Source organism: Micropterus salmoides, unplaced genomic scaffold, assembly GCF_014851395.1.
Source record: "Micropterus salmoides isolate LMB-PRFRI ecotype aquatic unplaced genomic scaffold, ASM1485139v1 Ms_hic_scaffold_12, whole genome shotgun sequence".
In the NCBI taxonomy this organism is placed as follows: domain Eukaryota; kingdom Metazoa; phylum Chordata; class Actinopteri; order Centrarchiformes; family Centrarchidae; genus Micropterus; species Micropterus salmoides.
In genome coordinates, this window is record NW_024040263.1 from 30326996 (window position 1) to 30348052 (window position 21057).

The 21057-nt window shown below is 43.0% G+C and overlaps 1 protein-coding gene across 1 annotated transcript in view; it reads right to left on the bottom strand.

Annotated features, from left to right (window-relative positions):
• slc24a3 (solute carrier family 24 member 3) overlaps window positions 1–17984 on the bottom strand; it is a 59071-nt gene extending 41087 nt beyond the window's left edge. Inside the window, exons 1-2 of the mRNA XM_038714541.1 lie at window positions 17447–17984; window positions 14232–14360 (exon numbers count right to left, since the gene is read on the bottom strand). Coding sequence (XP_038570469.1) covers window positions 14232–14360; window positions 17447–17642 — 325 coding nt within the window. The 5' untranslated portion in view covers window positions 17643–17984. The remainder of the gene's footprint in view (window positions 1–14231; window positions 14361–17446) is intronic.
• Between the last annotated feature and the right edge of the window lie 3073 nt (window positions 17985–21057).

The window sequence follows — 21057 nt, forward strand, 5'->3', positions numbered from 1 at the left end:
AGCAGGTACCTTACAGAACATTATTTGAATATCAATACAATAATGAATGAATTTTAGTGTTACGCTGACATTTTTCATATGAGTGACTGAAGCAATAGAATGTACCCACATTCCCATTACCTCAGCGTGATGCCAGCTTAATGAACAGAAAATCTTTTCACATCTGCAGCATGGTAACACAGTAATGCATCAAAGGTTTGAACACCGCGCCTTAATCACAGGCACTGATAAGACTATTAAAAAGGTCATATTCTGCTTTTTTTCCCTCTCCTTTATTGTTTTATATATCTTTTTGTGCATGTAACAGGTTTGCAAAGTGATAAAGCCCAAAGGCATTTACAATCTCCCACAGGAAAAACACTGCTCCTGAACTTCTGAAGGCAGCTGGATTGTAGTCCAGCCTTTACTTCTGTAACCTATCTCTCTCTGTCTCTAGTCACCTACACCAGCCTTCAGTTTGTCTGGACCCAATCCTCGTTACTTTGCCTGCCCGTCAGCCCCCACCTCTCGGATCTCAGCTTTAGTTCTCTGCCTACTTACCATCCACCTTTTTGTTCACACTAATAAACATCCTGAACTGCTCTCTGTCTCCGGGCTGCTTCTGGGTTCTGTTTAGGAAATCCTAACACTACTGCTTTCGTGAAACCGAGTCAAGGCTAAATTCCAGGATATCTGGAAAATCCCGGCCTAATCCGCTATCTTGGTTTTGTGAAACAGCCCTCTGGTTACTGGCTGATCAGGACCCGCCCTACTCTGCTTCTGATTTGCTAGTGGTCCTTAACCAGGTACTGCACATGTGTAATTCCCAACAAAGATCCAATAGAAGTGAGATGCTTCACTCAGTCCCTTCAGTATTTCTGGGAACTTTTTTAGTGATTGTTTGGGTCTAAAATGCATGATTATGCAGCAGCTTTAAAACGTCACGGTTAATAAACCGAAAAGGCTCCGCTGCACCGAGTGTTTCTGTTGCGGGTGACGAAACTGTTGCATCTTGCACAAAACAAAGTAACACGAGCATCAGCTTTAAGTGCAGTGCTTATCAGAGACATCATACTACTGTTCACTGGCTAAACTATGGCAGAGGGACCAAACTGTGAAGCTTTATTTCCACCAAAGAAATGGTTGAAGTGTGGGAGCATTTCGGGTACAGACTGACCAGGGCGTTATTGAAGAGGTGACGGATCACCTGTTCAAAAACATGCCGTTAAAAGGTTGCTGCTAAAGAAACGAATATCTAACATTTCATTAAATTTGATGCAGCACCTACGGGATCATCACCAGCTTTGCACGCCCAAGTAAAGGAAATAACTGAGTTAAATAACGTGGCAAGTTGGTAGGGAATTAAATATAAAGGTGTAGTGAACAACGGTGTGGATTTGTGCATTTTACATTGAATAAATGTGGAGCTACCCTAAATTCCTTTCTCCTCCCCAGAGAAGAAGGGGAGGGGTCAAAGTTGCTTTCTCTAAGTGCTAGCCCGACCATAAAACTGGCACCTTTTTGATTCCGAAGCTGATAACGAGACAAAACTGACAAAGGGACACGAACCAGCCATTGGCATCTCTCTGAACAGCCTATCAAAACTGGCCCCCCACACACGTTTCCGTAGCAACTGACCTTATTCTTTGTTTTATTACCACATCAAAGGGATACTCCTTGTCTCACCCAAGTGTGACATGGTCCAGACACTGAACTTTCAATGTAAAAGGACTGCAGTCTCCAAAGACTCAAAGCATTTAATTAAGTTTAATTAAATCTTTAGTTACCTGATTACGTTTGCCTCTATTTGAGTAGTTATGTTAACTGTTGTTGCTATTTGTTGTTGATATTAGTGCTGAAAAGAAGTTACTTGTGCAGTGTTTTTATTTTCAGCAAGACACTCCTTCATCTAATGTAATCAATGCTTGTTCATAATACTTTCCTACAAAATTCCTTTAGAAATGATGACAAAGAAATGTTTTACTATACTCTTAATCGCCAGCTTGAATTTAAGGATGAATCAACAATATTCCCAGTTCCTAAGGAGAGACGATCTTTGATTTAATCCAAGCTTTCCTCGTGTAACCTGAGCTCCCCCAAGTGGACAAAATAAGTATTACATGCCCTCGTTGGAAATGCCGTTAAATGTATAAATATCCTGACCAATAATGTGACAATTGTTTCCTGTTACCAAATGCTTAGAACAGTACAACGAAGGAAACATGAAAACAGCCGAATTGCCAGACAGAGGAGGCGTTTTCAATCATACACGGAGAACCCCGGAGAATCCCTAGCAAAAAGCCAGGATCGGCAGCTAGCGTGGGACCCGTGCAACAGGCCAAAAGCAGGCTGTCGACAAGCAGTAAGACTCAACACACGTTCTGTGATCAGATGTCCATTTTAACTCCTAAATTATAGCATTAGTTTACTCTCATTAGCCCTTCTATGCCGTATGAGTCAAATGCTTCCCACAATCGAACCTCCAGGCTCATTGTTCAGCAAATGTTTATGTTCCCTGTATCCAACCATCTTTTTATCACCTTAGTTAGAGAATAAATTCACTGTAATATAATCAAGAGCTGTGTGTGTTGCCTATTTCTAGTTCCTGCCAAGAGAATTGACCCTTTAGATATGAGACTGACTGACTGATTTAAGATAACTAAGCGATTATTAACTAACTGATCACTAGTATTGTATAATTATTCAAAACTACCTAGAGGTCCGGACACTCTAGGATTATAACAACTCCGGTGGTGCCCTTAACGAGGAAAATTTTGATTTTATGAATCTTCAATTATGAATTCATAATTGGGTATCAATTCTCATAAATTTATTAAAATGCATAACAAAATTTTTTTAGGTCTGCTACAAAGGTGTCACTTACAATCGATGCCATAGCTGTGAGAGTCGAGCAGGTGTAACCTTTCAGACCCACCGCAACAGCAGCACCACTGCGCTATAAAACCCATTATTTTCAATAGCTTTCGCCACGCCACGGCGGTTTGGTGCTGGGTCGACCAACATGCACTGCATGGCGAGCTCACACGCACGCTGCTGTCCAAATAGTTGCACTTTTGTGCTGAACCCAGCTTGCAGACCTTCAGTCACTGAACATTTAACGTTACATCCTGTTGCCTCCTCCTGTCTGTGTGGAGAAAATGTTGCCAGGTGTAAAACACTAACATAACATAAGGAGCTTATAGACTTCCAGGACCAAACCAATTAACTGCTTTTCAGTTATTAATAACATTTTCAATAAAACTTATATGTATGGATGAGATGGTGGGTGCGCTGCCACATGGCTGGCAGAGAAGGTCAGGGGCCTCGACGGACCAGACCCGGGCGGCAGAGGCTGGCTCTGGGGACGTGGAACGTCACCTCTCTGTGGAGGAAGGAGCTGGAACTTGTGCGGGAGATGGAGCGCTACCAATTAGATCTGGTGGGGCTGACCTCCACGCACAGTTTCGGTTCTGGAACCGTACTCCTTGATAGAAGATGGACACTATTCTTCTCTGGAGTTGCTCAAGGTGTGAGGCGCCAGGCGGGTGTGGGGATACTCACAAGTCCTCGGCTGAGCGCCGCTACGTTGGAGTTTACTCCGGTGAACGAGAGGGTCGTCTCCTTACGCCTTCGGGTAGTGGGGGGGGGGGGGGGGGGGGGACTCTGACTGTTGTTTGTGCATATGCAGCAAACAGCATTTTAGAGTATTTGGCCTTCTTGGAGACCCTGAATGGAGTTCTGTATGGGGCTCCAGTAGGGGACTCCATAATTCTGCTGGGAGACTTCAACGCGCATGTGGGCGTGTGAGGCGTGATTGGGAGGAACGGCCCCCCTGATCTGAACCTGAGTGGGTGTTTGTCGTTGGACTTCTGTGCTAGTCATGGATTGTCTATAACGAACACCATGTTCGAGCATAAGGATACATGGTACCAGAGCACCCTAGGCCTTAGATCGATGATCGATTTTGTAATCGTTTCATCTGATTTGAGGCCGCATGTTTCGGACACTCGGGTGAAGAGAGGGGTGGAGCTATCAACTGATCACCATCTGGTGGTGAGTTGGGTCAGGGGTGGGGGAAGACTCTGGACAGACCTGGTAAACCCAAATGAGTAGTGCGGGTGAACTGGGAACGTCTGGAGGAGGCCCCTGTCTGTGAGATCTTCAACTCAAAACTCCGGCGGAGCTTTTCTGGCATCCTTGTGGAGGTTGGGGACATTGAACATGAGTGGGCAATGTTCAAAACCTCTATTGCCGAAGCTGCAGCGGAAAGCTGTGGTCTCAAGGTCTTAGGTGCCTCAAGGGGCGGTAACCCTCGAACACCGTGGTGGACACCGGTGGTCAGGGAAGCCATGTCCATATCGACATGCAGATTTGTCGGCTGCACATCAATGATGCAAATCTCCTGTTCCACCACATCCCAAATGCACAATAAGGGGCCCAAAGTGTCCCAAGAAAATATCCCCCACACCATTAAACCACCACCACCAGCCTGAACCACTGAAAAAGAAACTTTAAAGGTTTGAACCAGGACCTCCATTATTTGGATGAAGTTGCTAGTGGAAAAAAAAAGTCAGATTTAGTAGTCTACAGATTATTATTATTTGAATGTGTGAGAAACATATTTAATCAACAGTTAAGTTCAAGTACTGGATTGGACTCGGTATTGGCAGATTCGGAATGTTTAAGCCAAGGGACAGGCTCAGGATCTGGGCCACAAAAACCTGATCACCTTTTCACATCCCTATAGTCAAAGCAGATATGCTTCCCATTGGCTGACATTTCCGTGTCAAAAAGTGAATTCCATGCAGCAGTAGCTTTCAAGGACAGATTTTATCTGTAAATATATCAGTTATGTTTACATGTCATCAAATTATGCAACAACTTATCTCACTCTGATCAGGACAATAATTCCGTTTAGCTATTTATATTCCTATCCCTTGGTAGGTCTCAAGCTGGCTGGTCTACCCTTTGGGAGCTGCGGATCTGTCAATCACCATCAAAGCCTCTCAGCTCCTCAGCTTGTTCATGTGAAGAGCTTATCCTCCGATAAGGCAATCTGACAGATTGAAATGTTCATATTCTTAGAACACATCAAACACTTTATCACATACTCCCTGCACCTTAACTTTTAATGTGCTACGTGCAGCACATGTGTGTGTGTGTTGGCAGGTTTAGTCTGGTTTAGGCAGAGCAAGAAATTGGCTTCAGAGTAGTATAGTCATACATAGTTTTTCTTTCATTCTTTCCTCACAATATCAAAGTAATAGCCCCCCCCCCCCCTTTATGCTGAAATCAACACTTTGACATAATACAGTGGTCCACAGGACAGTAATATGGATCACGTTAGCTGGTGAAGTAATGTAGAAAGCCACACAGAGAGTATTTTGCACCATGAGCAGGCGAGCTAAAGTTATCTAACTTGAGCCAACTAAAACACAAAATCACAATATATTTTGCATTCTTTGCAGAAATGTTAGTTTACCTGTCCACCAGGATGAAAGTCAACTCTGTGTCTGTGTTGTTGGTTCCAAAACAAAGCGGAGCTCTCTCCCTGACTCAAGCCTTTCTGACTGTTTTCGCCTGACATCGTGTGATTCTTGTTTGGTCTGACAGGATTCGGCATATAAAACTTTGTTGTTGGTTTTTATCCTTCTGTGGAGTTTGTGTTGTGCTGGGAGCTGTTTGTTTTATGGTGTTAGAGGAGTGCATGTCGTTAGCTGTGGTGTAGTCAGAGAGAGGCTCGGGATCGTGAATAGCTAAAACTTGACCCGATACCTTCACATAAGAAGCAGAACTGTGGCTGTTGCAAGCAACAGAGAAAATGTTGTGTTGTTAGTTTCTAAGTGTAGTTACAGCCCAATGAAAAAAAGGAAGTACAAAAGTGTTTTATTAATACAGTAAATGCTATCATTAAAAAACTACATATTGTATCTATCTATCTATCTATCGACAGAAATGCAATTATAAAATCCATAACTATGTTTTCAGTGGTGTATATACATAATAAACCATTATTTTTTTATTACGTTAGAAGAAGAAGTAGAAGTAATATACAGCAGGGCTCTGCAAATAAGTTTTGCATCAGAGCATTATTTTCAACCATTAGATGGTGGATGAGAATATAAGGCATAACATTGACTTGTTTCACCATGTTATTCGGTTAGCTCAGTTGGTACAGTGCAGGACTCATAACCCAAGGCTGGATGGCACCTCAGGACAACTTGTTTATTGTTTTTTTCCCCTCTCTCTTCAACAAATAGATTCTGCAGCGAATGTTTCTCAGATCACGGCATGTGCTGCACTGTTTTTGTTTCAGTGTTTGATCCTCATTCATCAACCTACGGACACATTTCCCCAGTATCTCCAGGCAGAGCACATTTAGGGGAATAACGTTTTCTGACAGCTCTTTCAGAGGTGTGTCAAGCAGGCTGCATATTATTTAATGCCATGACTTGACTCAAATTATCTTTCTCATATTGTAATTTGATATATCTTCTCCACTATTGCTTATAATAATAATTTTACCTAATTCATCATAACACAGGCCTGACCCACAAGAAAGAACAGTGTAGTTCCATCTATCTAATATTGTGTTGGTCAGACTATACACTGATTTACTGCTTGTCCATTTTGAATAATACAGAAGGTAAAGAACTTAAAAATTAATCACATATTAAATCTATTTATATTGATAAATATTGTTTAAAAAATCGCAATTAGATTATTTTCCAAAATCGTTCAGCCCTATAATGGACTGCGGTGCAGAAACAGTGTTTCACACTCTTGGCTTACATTTTCCATGTTATCTGTCAGAGGCCAAGTCACAATAACACATGGTTTTACTGAATAATTAAGTAAATATAATAACTTAATAAATATACCTAAAGAAACCTAATTTCTTGACTGGCCACTCTCTGCTGTCTCAGAAGAGACACCTTTTGTGCTGTGTCAGCCACCGTAGCTGTCCTACGCTCTTTGAAAGGTTAGGGGGCAGTGGTAGACTGGACAGGTGGTTGCAATTCACAACCCTCACCACTAGATGACACTAAATCTTACACACTGAAGCTTTAAATAAATATCAAACATTTGGCACATAACATGTAACACTTGTATTGCTCCTTTTTGTGGCCACTGTTTTTAAACCCAAAATGTTCCCACGTCGGAGCTGTGGAGTACGGCTTTGAAACCAAGTCCATTTGGACTTATTATGCAGTCGTCGGTAAAGACACCAATTAACTTGAGTAACTTCACGTCACCCGGTTCACTGCCGCTGTGGCTGTGTGGGGAAGAGCTGCCTGAGCCCCGCACACAGTGAAACTCCGACACAGAGAGGACGACGAGGACAGAAGCAGTGCAACCAGAAATGACAACAAAACGTGTCTCAGCATAGTTTTTTTCTGTTTATTTGGCTTAGGCGCTGTGTCCCAAGTCTTATAAAGGTGGGGGAAATCCTGCTTTTTATTCTATTCTGGCATGATGTTGCTAATGATGCTAAAATGTTGGAAAAAATTCATAATACAAACATAAACAAACAAGCATGTAAACACAACTGGCAATATCGAGGTCAGCAGAAGTTATCAAGGTCATGTTCATATACTGTACGATATGTCGATAACTAATAGTTATCGTGACAGACCTAGCTGCACCATTAAATGACACCTGAAGAAGACATAAAGAAAATGCCCTACCATTACAGAAAGAAAGATAATTTCACCTATTGCACCCATTTCAGTAGCCATGTAATCAGTGCTGTCCAATGAGTTAAGAGGAGCATGTACTGTAACGTTACAGAAAACAATGCAGAACTTTTCTCAAGTTAAAAATGAACAACAAATGCAAAGAGTAAAGAAGCAGGTCTTGTCTAATAAAGATATTCAATATAAAACGCCACAAATGCTCAAATGGAAACAACAGAGACACGCTGAGGAGCCTGCAACCCAGTCACTGTATACATATAAACATGCTGTTTAGAAAAATACTTTGCTATGTCCTCTAAAGCTCTTTGGAAAGGAGGATGTTTGTGGCCCTCAGGAAACAGCTTCAACATTGCTCACAGCCACACCAGTAGGATGAATCTTTAAAGGTGTGTCAAGCTACTTTTGCTGCTGGCAAACAACCGGAGCTCTATAATTCAGCAGAGGAACCGGGAAGCCTTTCCTTCGAATGTGGGAAGAGATAGGAGAGAGACAGAGAGGAAACATGACAATCAGTGAGCAAGGAAAGAAAGGAAAACAGCAGTAAGAGACAAACAGCAAATAATGTTGGATACATGTTCTACCTACAGAAGAGGCATAAACAGGCAGTGAATCAGCAGGAGCAGGATGTAGAGGGGACTCTGACTCTCTAGCTAATTGCTGTGATGGATTGGTCTTATTCCCCTGAGCACAGAGCTCCTGCAATATCGCAACAAGATGACTTTGCCAATCTGCACGTTAGGCAGTTATGAAAGAACTTTGCCACCATCTGCAACTGTTAATACAGTTGTTGCATTGTGTTTTGAAGGCAGCAGCAGCCCACTCAGAGCTAAGCCTGTAATATGGCAGCATTGATTTCTCAGAGGAAATCATTCTGGGAGCTCCCTGGGTCAATTTGTCATTTGATTAGTGGGGGTCTATTGTCGGGGTATTAGGCAGTGATCATTTTTTCTGATTTGATTAATGCATCGGCTGTATTAACATATGGTGATGCTTACTTGCCTTACTTGCCTCTGGCACACGGGGAGGAGCTAGGAGGCTGCCCACGTGACGTGAGTCAAGCATGAGCAAAAACACACACACACACACAAGTACTCACACATGGTGAACAAACCGCTACACACTCCTACCTGCTGAACCCAGGGCCAGCACCCTCGCATTAATCAATACTATTCTAGAGAGGATAGATTCCTAATGGTGCAACTTGCAGCCAGAAGCATGCGTGCACACACGCCACATTCCTCACAGGGAAGCCCTGATTAAGTCATACAGTGGCAGCTTCCTTACCTAAAATGTGTTGCGTCGGAGCTGAGCAGAGCGGAGAGGAGAGGATCTTTAATAACGGAGGACTGTCCTCTGGGGAAAGACCACTTGAGAGAGCAGTCACATGTACGGCGTACGCAGAGCGCTATCGGTCTAATCACACAGGCACTGTACACCGAGCTGCTCAGGGGCTTACATTAACCACCTGTGTTTGCAAGCGTGTTTGAGAGAATAAAAGAAAAGAGAGAGAAAGAAGAAGATGCATGGGGACTGTGGTGGTGTGTGACACTGAAGGAGTAACGTGCATGGACGTGTGTTAAAAGTACATTTTATCAGCTTTACTGCAGATGAAAACTACGTTAAGATTAATCTCCCCCTTCCTCACACATCTTCAAAAGCAATGGCCTTTTTCTTATTTTCCACCACAAACGAGTGGCATCAAAGTACATTGTGGCCTAAATTTGAGCAGCAAAGTCATTAAAATGAACAACTCTTGTTTTCCATGACAAAAGGAAGGAAGATTGCTTGTATTCACCTCGCACACAAATCAACACTCACAACCACACATGCAGCGTGTGAACACACCACCTCTTTACAAGCTAGGAAACTCTTTTTGACGTTTTCAGCAATTTGTAAACCTCAAGGGAGCAGGGGCAGTGCAAGCAGGGACTGGAAGTGACAAAGTAACTAAGATGTAACCATGCCTCCCCTCTTTTTTCCCTTAACTGAAAAATGACAGTGAGGGGAAGGGGTGGGAGGACTAAACAAGTGTCTGAATCCATGGAAGCGACGGGGTCCTCACAATTAAAATCAGGGAGGGAGACATAACGACGGGTGTGATGGCTTGTTTCATGTGTGGCTGGGAGGGGGGAATTTGCAAATGAGGGCCCTTTTCTCTCCCTCTCAGTCTATCTGACTTTCTCTCCCCCTCATCTTTCGAGCACTCGATCAGCAGGCCTTTAATTTCAGGCAACAATCAGTGAGTGCCTCCCAACAAAGAGCTCGTGTTGGGATGCTTCCTCATCAGCCAGGCTTGTGCTCTGCTCTGTGGCTGGCAAGCTGTTTTGACTGTTTTGTACAAATACTTGTGAAAGCTACATGATCACACAGAAAACTAGTCGATACGTTCATTAGCCGATTGACAGAAATGTGATAAAATCAATGTTGAGAATCAACTTTATTACTTTATCTATTATTTTTAGTCCACCCTTGTGCCACCTCGAGGCCCACATCTTTGGTTTTTAGTAGGTTTTCGGACTTGATCACTATCTGAGTCCTTTGATATTGGGTATCTGCCAATATGGAGTCTAATCTAATACTCACTCATAATCCTTAACTTATATTTTCCTAAATGTTGATTAAATATGCAGACCATCTGTCACACTGAAATAACAGGTGTATCAGCCTACTGAATGTGGGACTACTTATTTGTCAGGAGCTTGATCGATAACATGAATGAACGTTTAAATGGAGAGTGGTACTCTGAAATTGACACGCTTTACAAGAGAAGAGGTATCACTCTGTGTGGGAACTACCCTCGCAGTTGTACGGTGGTGTTGCAGAGATGACAAATGATCTTTGGCGGAGCACCAGCATGCAGAGAGCACTTTAATCTGACAACAGACAAGTCGTCCTGTTTAATGACGTTTGTCATTTTAACAAGTGAAAGTGATGGTCAGTGCAGGTTAATAATGAGAGGGCACTGGCAGTGTGTCAGTTGATTTTGCCATCCTCTGTGTCAGAAGTCAGACGCATTAGCACCAGTGCACAATTTTGAGATGATCAGTCTGATTCTGTCATGGTCTTGGTTTGAGTTCTGTTTTATTTTAAAACTTGTGTCTTAGTCTACTTTATTTCTTATCTGTCTTCCCGGTTGATTGCCTAACGTGCCTCACATGAGTGTGTGTCTTAGGGCTGGTCGAAGATTCGATGCTTCGATGGGCGGAGCCTGATTCGACTGTCAATCTGACAGTCGAAGCTTCGCAGCGGAACAAGGATCGTGCCATTTTGGCGATATGGGGGTGCTCAACGTATGATTTTACTACCAGTTTTCTCCCAATAAGTGAATGTTCAGCCTATTACAATATACATTTCAAGGTTTAATGCTGTAAACAAACATGTAAAAAGAAAAAACTTCCAATAAATGTTTTTAAAAGTGTGTAAATAAATCCAAAATTGTGACCCTAACCCTGAGTCGTCAGTGCGCATGTGTAGGCGTAGCGTGTGTGCGTGTATGTGGTGGCGGAAGACGAACACTTGCTGGGGAGACGGAGCTCCAGCTTCACTGGTGTTGTGCCGAGTTGTCCGCACCTCGCGGGACTTTCGGATAATTTATCACCGTTGATGCACCACACAAAGAATATTTTATCGTTTTTAAATAGTCGGCTTTATTCCCACATTATTCAACTATCAGTACCCATGTCTGGATTTCTTTTTGGATTCCTTTGTGTTGGATTCTGTTCGGTTTTTCGCCTCCCTGACATTGGTTGTAAGTTGTGTACTTTATGTTAATAAACTCTGATAAAGAGAACCTGCTCTGCCTTGTGCCTAATTCTCTATGTCTGCGCTTGGTTAAAACGATTCAGCTTCCTAGTTTCCTACTTCTCCCTCAATTCTATCACTATGAACTTTGACACTGAATAGCCACGTTTCCATCTAATTGTCATACGAATTTTAAGCTGACTTTTGAAATGTCGCAAAAAAGAAAAAAGAAAGTAAATGCGAAATATGTGCATTTCCATCAGCTGGTTTGGAGCCGCCTATTACATTGGAATAAACCAGGCTATGGCGCATAAACCAGGCTACGGCGAGCGTAGTTACGTCAGTAGTTGACGTTACACATGGCTGTAATAAACAAGATGGGGGTTCCCAACCAGAAACAAAACCAGTGATGGCCTTGGAAAAATGGAGAGAGGTCCTCAGGAATGTGTTTCAAGCGGGCAAGTTGCTAGCAGCCATGTGTCCGCATGTTATGGGAATATCCGGCCTTGAGCTGATGAGGAGTGGACCACAGAGGTCTGGTGAACTCCACACAGCTCCCTATGGAGCAACAAAAGGCTTTATACAACATATTTCACATAGAGTACTCCACAACACTTGTAAACAGATTATGATGTGGAAAATAGGTGGATTTACCCTTTTAGGTTAGAGGAGCATCATGGTTATGGTAAAAAAAAAAAACAGCCACGTGATGCTGGCTCCAAAAGCGAGTCAACCTCCATAGACCTCCATGTTAAAATGTCCAACTTCACAGCTTAAATAAACATGCCTAAAGCATGGTAAAAAAAAGAGTAGAAGTACAGACGCACGCTCCACCTCTTTGCCCATTTCTGGAGTAGCCAAGGTGAAGACGGCGACGGCCAGAGCCCACATTGAGCTTCACAGCGCTTCAGAAACGTATGGGTGACTTCACAGAGACTAGCCTATGGCGCTGGATGAACGAAGTCAGTTAATTTTTTAATTTGAAGATATTTTTGGGGCATCTTTTGCCTTTATTTGATAGCAGAGTGGATGAAGAGATGAAAGAGGGAGACAGATATGGAGCGACACGCAGCAAAGGGCTACAGGATGGATTTGAACCCGGGACGCTGCAGTAAACACTGAACTAACAGCAACCATTATTTACTTTACTTTATTTGTTTATATAATAGGTGCAGAGCAAATTAATGAAATCAGTAAAAAATAAAAACATGCAAGAATTTATCAAGAATGCTAATTCACATCCATAGTTCCTTGTCAGGGAAAGTATACAGATGCAATACACAAGTAGAAAAGGACAAAACAGGCAACATGTCAAGTAAAGATCGATCACTCCTCAGGTTACTAGGCTGTTTCAAATAGGAGACCTTTAGACAGTTGGTTGGACAAAACAAGTATCTCAACCTCTGGGAGGTTGAAATGGAATTATTTTACAATTCTGCCATAATTTACAGACTAAACAGTTTTTGCTACTGATTAAAAAAAACAGTTGTGGAGATAAACATCCAAAATACACCTGCTGTCACGCTACAGCCCATGAGTACTGCTTGGACATCCTTCTCTTCACACCTCCACCATCTTTTTGAAACACGCAGATTCATCCCTCTCAAAGGTCAGATGAGGAATGACTCATGTACTCCCCACGAGGGTATGCTTTATGTGTCTCATACCAGGCACAGGAGTAGAAATCAGCAGAGAGGGCCATGGGTTTTTTTTTAAAACAAAAACCTTGCAGTCCTCAAGAGGGTGGCAGGGCCTGAGGCCACTGGGGTATGTGCTTTATATTTAGCACGAGAGGAGGAAAGAGCAGCAACTGTATAATAAGCAGGATAACAGAACAAGTTGAACTTTGACCTCGGTTCCCTTTTATAGAAGACACTGGCAACCTTGGGAGGGCGAAACAGGAGATTGATGACAGTCATTTTGCTTAATGAGCTCACGAGTGAACTGTCCCTCCCTCTGAAGGGAGGCCAACAGTCTCTCCTGCTCAAGGTAAAAAAAGACAAATGTGATCTGCAGCAAAATCACCCCTCTCCATCCTACCTCGTACACATCAATTATAACAGGAATGAACATCATCTTTCCTTCAATCTACTTCTAAAAATAGCAACAGATATGGGTGATGGTGAGAGTCCGTGCATGCGTAAGAATTGGTCCGATAAGACGTGGTTACATATGACATGAAAGCGTTTCATAATTTTAAGGTCAGCTACACATGGATGTTTTCAACCCTTTTTAACTGGATCGAGTGATGTTAAACTTTACAAACAAGGAGCCACACAAAATGCCTTCAGCCTCCCCGCACGCTATCCTTGAGTGCCTCAAACAGAAGTCGCTGGTTGATGATAAGATAAAATGTCGCCATGGAAACAGGGAATTTCTTTCTGAGATGTGGCCACCGTGGGGAAAAAACGTGAGGGAGACGCAGAGGTAGGGAATGGGAGCCATGAAGGGAGAGTTGGTGTGAGATGGAGAGGGGAAGCTAGGTGGAGGGTGTGAGAATGAAACCTGCAGGATCCTAAAAAAAAAAAACAACAAATATGACGGAGAACGAGTGAAAACAGCTGAGGCAGCAAGAATGTCGCCGCCTGCCGTAGCCTGTGCTCATGGGAAATCACCTGACCTCACAATCTGGGTTACCCCGTGTCAGAAAGAGAAAATAACGGGGACCAGAAAAGACAGAATATGCGGGGCGATCATTTGATTCCCACTTTCTCTCATTCTTTCCATCTCCCTCTCTCGGTTCTGGAAGGGGAGGAGAGAGCAAAAAATGGAGGGGGGGGGGGCGCTTGTCCTCGTTCTTTCATCCTGTCTTACCTGGAGGAGTGCAGTTCTTAGAGCCTTCACTCTCCATTTCCTCCAGGCTGCTGTTGTCCATTTCCTGCAGTAGCCTCCTCCCTCCCCATCTCCCCTGGTCCTCGCTGCTGGGGCTGGAGACGGCGAAGCCTGGAAGAGGTTTGTCACAGTGAAAAGTACTTTCAAAATAGATTCAAGGGCATTTTCAATGCAGCTACAACATCTAGATGGTGCATTTTCATACATAAAGACGTAGAAAAACTGAAACTGTGATCTGATACCTGAGTTTCAGTATAGATACAAAAACCATATTTGTTTAGTTACTTTGGAATATGAGCTTGTATAAATAAAACATCATACAAATGAAAAAAAAAACCAGACTGATTAAATAATAAGAGAAGGTGGGATAACAACAATCTAACAAGTTCATCGCATGTCTCTAAAAAAGTCTCTGTCTCGATCTGTGTCAGACTGTGCAATGCCAATTTTGAGGCATATCAGATGGTGCGATGAATGCATGGTGAATCGCAGAGCTGGGAAAGAAAAAAGCAAGTAGAGACGCGTCGTCAAGTCACGCCGTCCATCTGGGACTCCCTCATGTTTTGAATATACAAAACAATAAACCAGGTTTGACCATATGCTGCTACTTCTGTGTATCCAAAAAGACAGGTAGGAGATTGTAAAGCCAGTCACGGCAGAAAAGAGGGTAACTTGAAATGCTGATTTTGCAAATTGACTGATTGATTGAGGTAAATATGTTTTAGCAGGAGCCTTAGGTTAGCTCATCGTTTCATGAGTAATTCTGATTGATTGGTTTGTAAACCAGGGTCAGCAAATATCGGTCGCCAGCAGACGCTCATGATCTATTTATCTGCTGATTAGTTTTGTAATTTTCTGTCACTTGAATAATTGATCAATCAACTAAGCGCTGCAGCTCTACAAAAGTCAACTTTCGCCTGTGACAGCCCAAAATCTCAGTGCACAGGGGCGTTAATGAAGATTACGAACCTGAAAAAGCACTGACTGAAACCCAGTCCTAATGCAAAGGGACTTTTAATGTACAGCAGAGCGCTGTGCCAGCTTTGATATGAAGCAGAGAAAAGCAGCATTTTGCTTGAAAAATTACTAGAACAATTAATCGATCACCAAAATAGTCATCAATTAAATTTCCGTCATTCGACTAATCGATTAATCTTTTCAGCTCTGTTGTGTCTCAGCACATTTTACCATCACGAATTGGGCCTTTCCATTTCTACGCAGCAGTTACATGTTTGTTTGCGTTGCTGGGATGCTGCAGGAACCAAAGTGCGTGTCAAGCAATTTGTTGTATTTTTAATGGCCAGGGCTGTCTTCTCTGTCCCATTAAAGTTTGATTCTTTATGTAATAGTAGGTTAGTGAACAGCTGGAGGAGTGCACCACAGATGTGTCAGTTCAGTTTCGCCCTCCCTCCCCCCAATTCATACATTGAAGGGGAATTTCATGATTTTCCAAAACAAAATCCTCTTGAGGTGGGGGTGGGGGGTGGGGGTGGAGCCACAGTGCAGCGCACAAAGTGGGGCTCCCACTGTGGCTACATCTGCACATTCTTCAAGAAAGCAGCAACACCAATGAATTCATTTCATACTTCAGAGGGCCCAGCAGGAGCACTCTGCCCTTTCCACCCTGCCAACCACAAGTCTGGCCTAAGAGAGGGATTCAGATAGAATTAAAAAGCGCAGTTATTCAACAGTCCTCGGGGCATGGCTGAACTTCTCACCTGGCCTCACCTTCACTACACCACACACAGCAGTTACAGCGGCAGGTTTGCGTGCCACTGCTCCCCTCCCTCCGTCTATCTCTCGCAATCTCGCACACGGCGAGAAGAAGAGGAGTGTGGGAATGATAAATGTGCCCCTGTGAGGAGGCGTTGAGTGCTCCGCTTCCAGCTCCGCAACATCAAGCTCAATTTAGCAGAACTTCATTAAGCGCATCATAAATAATCAACTTTAATTGATATTCCGGCAAGCTGATTAAGACTTAACAAGAACACAATGGGGACAACGGAAATGCATTAAACGCGCCGGTGTCGTCTCTTGTTCACCTCTAATTTAGAGCACATGCAGAGAGCAGCACTGTTGCATTTCCATGTATCCAGGATACGCGGTGCGGAGGAAAGAAGAAGAAGAGGGAAAAAAAAGTCCTACTGATGATGCACAAATCATGAGTGTATGAATATTCATGCAGGCCTTCTGTCCATGAAAAGTGATAAATGCATCTCACTTTAACTGACGCTGACTCAGTAATTAAGAGGAGTGTTGGGGGGCACAGTCAAAGATAGAAAGGGAGGAACGCGCAGACATCAAGTCAAGTGGTACAGATGTTTTCTGTGAGGAAACTGAGTGCTGCAGTTTCTTTATTACCAGGGTTTCATCTGATTGCATTTGGATGCTTTGGCAATACTAATCATTTGACAAGCATGCCTGTACACCCCTAAAGTAAAGTTAGAGCGAGGGAGAGAGACACATTTGCAGTAACCTGGAAAGGTGTGGGCCTATATACCCTGGGGCTCACTGCCCTGATTTCCCTCTGCAGCTCTAACACCTGAACATTCAGGAGCCCCTGCATCCCTCCACCCAGAACAGTTCCCCATAGATAAAGCTCAGATGAATTCCCATTATAGACCTGTGTGACAGTACAGACACCCACTTTAGGCCAGACCAGGGCTGGTTAAGAGGATCCAACTCTCTTTAACTACTTGGTTTCCACACATGTTAACAGAATGATAAAATGCAAGCTGTTTTTTTTTTTTTTATAAAGCCACAGACATCTTCTCCTGTAAATGACACAGAACACACGTTTTTTTTTTACTACAAAATAAAAGATTTTGGAAGAATATTAGAGAGCACAACTTTCAGCCTCAAACGGAACAGTCCCACTTTACAATGAAACCTTAACCAATCAATCAAATGTGCCACACTATAAGTGCCTGTGGGAAAATTAAGAGTAACATTCAGCTTAATTGATAACAGGAAGATTAAGATGAAAGCACGATGGTTTTCACACTACTGTCCCTTTACAGTTCACAGCTCAGCTGTGCGTTTGGTGACAAATGAAGACAGTTAACTGGTGAGATGTTACAGAGGCAAACATGCACCGTTACTGTGGGGGAACAAGCTAACTGCTGGGGGAATCCAGCTCCCCTTCTCTGCTCTCCCAGCGCTCCACACAGGAGCCGAACAAACGGAGAAACGCTCACCTGAATGTTCCGCTAAGTAGGAGAACCCCGTCACGACCAGGAGCAAGCCGCCGAACAAGCATATCTGGATCAAAAGCAACTCCTTTCGTCTTTTCCGTCTCGCCCTGACCTTCTTCTGGTTCGGCATCACTTGCGTCGGCCGATTCCGGAGTCGGATACCCGGCAGAGACATCCCCTCTACCGCTGCCACATCCATGCGGATCCCCGGAGTGAACAAACAAAAAGACGAGCAAGCTCCTTTAATTCCCAGGGAATGGATTTATCTCCGGGAATGGATGATGAGCTACAGGGGAGGGGTGTCCGTGCAGCGGGGGGGAGGGAGGGTAAAAAAAATAAAATAAATAGAAGAGGAAAAAAAAAACTAAGTTGGTAAATTGGTACCGCTGGGATGCTGCGAAGACTGAAAACGGCGAGTTTCTGGCTGGAAGAGCCGGGGTTTGCTTTTTATGTCATGTTGAAAAGTGGTTTTGGAAGTAAGGCAGAGGACTGCTGCACGAGCCCTCCATGGATGCTTCCGTCTGCTGAGGTGAGGTTGAGAGATACAGCGAGTGAGTGAGAGAGAGAGAGAGAGAGAGAGAGAGGGAGGGAGACATAGTGAGACACAGTGAGAGAGAGGGGGGGGAGAGAGGGAGGGAGACACAGTGAGAGAGAGAGAGAGAGGGAGACACAGTGAGAGAGAGAGAGAGAGAGGGGGAGGGAGACACAGTGAGAGAGAGAGAGAGAGAGAGAGGGGGAGGGAGACACAGTGAGAGAGAGAGAGAGAGGGAGACACAGTGAGAGAGAGAGAGAGAGAGAGGGGGAGGGAGACACAGTGAGAGAGAGAGAGAGAGAGAGGGGAGGGAGACACAGTGAGAGAGAGAGAGAGAGAGAGAGAGGGGGGGAGGGAGACACAGTGAGAGAGAGAGAGAGAGAGACACAGTGAGAGAAAGAGAGAGAGACACAGTGAGAGAGAGAGAGAGAGGGGGGGAGACACAGTGAGAGAGAAAGAGAGAGAGAGGGAGAGAGGGAGGGAGACACAGTGAGAGAGAAAGAGAGAGAGAGGGAGAGAGGGAGGGAGACACAGTGAGAGAGAGAGAATTTTTTAACACACTTTTACTGTTTCATTTATTTATTTCATTAACCATATTAATTGAATTCACAGCACACCTGACACACTGTTTTATTTTTGAAATATTTTAACATATTCAACACAAACACACACTTTTACTGTTTCCTTTTTTTTTTATTTAATGAACTGTATAAAATGAATTGTTCTTTTGTATTATATTTTAATCTTTGGCAACATTGTTGTTTGACATTCAAGCCAATAAAGCTGAACTGAATTGAGAGCTGACTGAAGGGAAACCGAGGTCACAAACCTGGTGATTTCTGATACTGGAAAAATAATTATTAGTTAGGCTATTACCTTATTATTAGTAATGTGTGTGTGTTCTAGTACATTTCCACCAAAATGACACTGTACTTGTTAGCCTATGTACTATTATTCTTAATTTATTTAATGTACAAAGTTAAGGCTGACTGCTAATTAAAGCTGCATTACTAGAGTTTTTGGGGGGGCCATTAGGGGCAGTGCCAGAAGTGGTAAACACAACAATGACATCACTTCATAAAGCAGATATTGTGAGATATTGTGACACATCCATCTGACATGAAGCGATAGTAGCATTTATTTCGAGTTGTGTTACTGACCACCCAAGAATATCCACTATTTATTCTCAATAATTAGCTCCGGCTGTTTATCAAAATGCTCCACTATGTTATCTACTTATTTTGTCTGTCTGCTGTTTGGTACTGGGTATGTTTTGTGTGTGTGTGTGTGTGTGCGTGCAGCGGGTTTATCAGAACTGCAGCTGGAAAACGACAACAATGAGCTGAAAGATGGTAAAATGCTCTGTAGAGCTGAAGTGGTAATTCTGTGTATTTGTTACTAGGAGCAACACCTTTCACATCACATATATCTTCCCGTGGTTATATAAAAATATTGATTAGTGCAACGTTAATATACTGCAAGTATTCAGTAAGTACAAGGTAGACATTCTTGTGTCAGTTTGCCAGTTATGAATTATTGATCAAATGAGAACACATAAATGTGCATACAGTGCAGATGCACGCACTTGCAGCAGTTATAGCCCAGTGGTGAGTTGCTGAATGGTAATATGCACAGATTGGTTGGGTTATGAAAACCTCTGCCACAGAAAGCATGAAAACCTTGTCTTGCGTTAAACAATAAGCTTGTTCCTCTCCTTATAATAATAAATAAAATAGCTTTGGATGTGTGTGTATGTTTCAGATTACAATGTCAAGTTTAGGTTTAGGTGCAGGTACAATTCTTTACTATTTACTTTTCATATACATATATGCATTTTGTTTTGAATTCAGGTACAAAACCACACTTGTCATACTTCAAGTACATTTACAAAATAGTGTGTAATATTTTGGTAGCCAAAAGTACCCAAAAATACATGAAACATTAAAGCATGTCTTAAACATGTCGCACAAAAATACACTGTCCTTTAAGTGTCATTGACACACAATGGTTTATGATTTGGCTCTTCCGACTCAATTTTGACAATACCATGTATTTGATTTGAAATACATGTAAATTGTTTGTTGTTCAGTTAAAGTGAAATAAAGATGCGTGCCTTTCACTGCCCTCTTCTGGGAATGTATTATATTTATATGCAGTGCAGCAGCCTGCGGAAATGACATACTGATAATAAAGTAAAGTTGTGTTTGTGAAGCGGTTTCGGCTTTCTAATAACCTTACCTGTTAGTTTGTACACAAATTATGTGGGCAGCAGCCAAACACTACAGCGATTCCTTCCACGCCAGCTACATCTTCTACAAATAACAATGTTGTATGTTTTCTACGTAACGATTTAAGTGAAACAGAACTTTAGGATAATGGATAGTACTTCATCAGGGCCAAGTTGGGTTTCTTGATTGTCGAGCCTGTGGTTTCATATAAATAGCACTGGAAACTTTCCAGCAAGAATGGAAAAAGTGGTCAGGGCTCTTGGCAACATGGTTTCATTGTGCTTGTTAACCCTTTGGAACATGGAGCTTAGACTGATAAAATAAATCACAAGAAATGAGATGATAGATGTGACTGAGAGTTGCCCAACATATTCTAAAGGAAAAATAATCCACGCCTGCGTCCTAAGATAAAAACTACCTCTCGTTTTAGCATCACATATGGCAAGCATTCTCTGGTGACAATTCACTCATGACTGGAGACCTTAAAGCTACCATGAAACCTGGCCTGTCTAACTTTCAAAGCGAGCTCGGACTGGGCATGGAGGTGCCAAACAGGATGAATTCCCTACCTCTCAGAGGCGCACAAAAGAAAAGAAGAAAAAAAAATACACACAAGGGGAAGAGGAAGGAGGAGGAAGGGGGGGGCAACAAATTAAATCCAGTTAAATTGTTTTTCCATAGCCATTGGGCTTGGCAAAGGCCCCTCACAAACACACACAAGATGTGAGATAAGTTGTAGAGAAGACAGACCAGAAACCGTGTGGCTTCAGATGTAAGAGAATGCTTGGAATTTAACCCACTTTCCCATGTCAGACTGACCACGCCCACTCCCTCTGCCCTGCCCCACAGCTCAG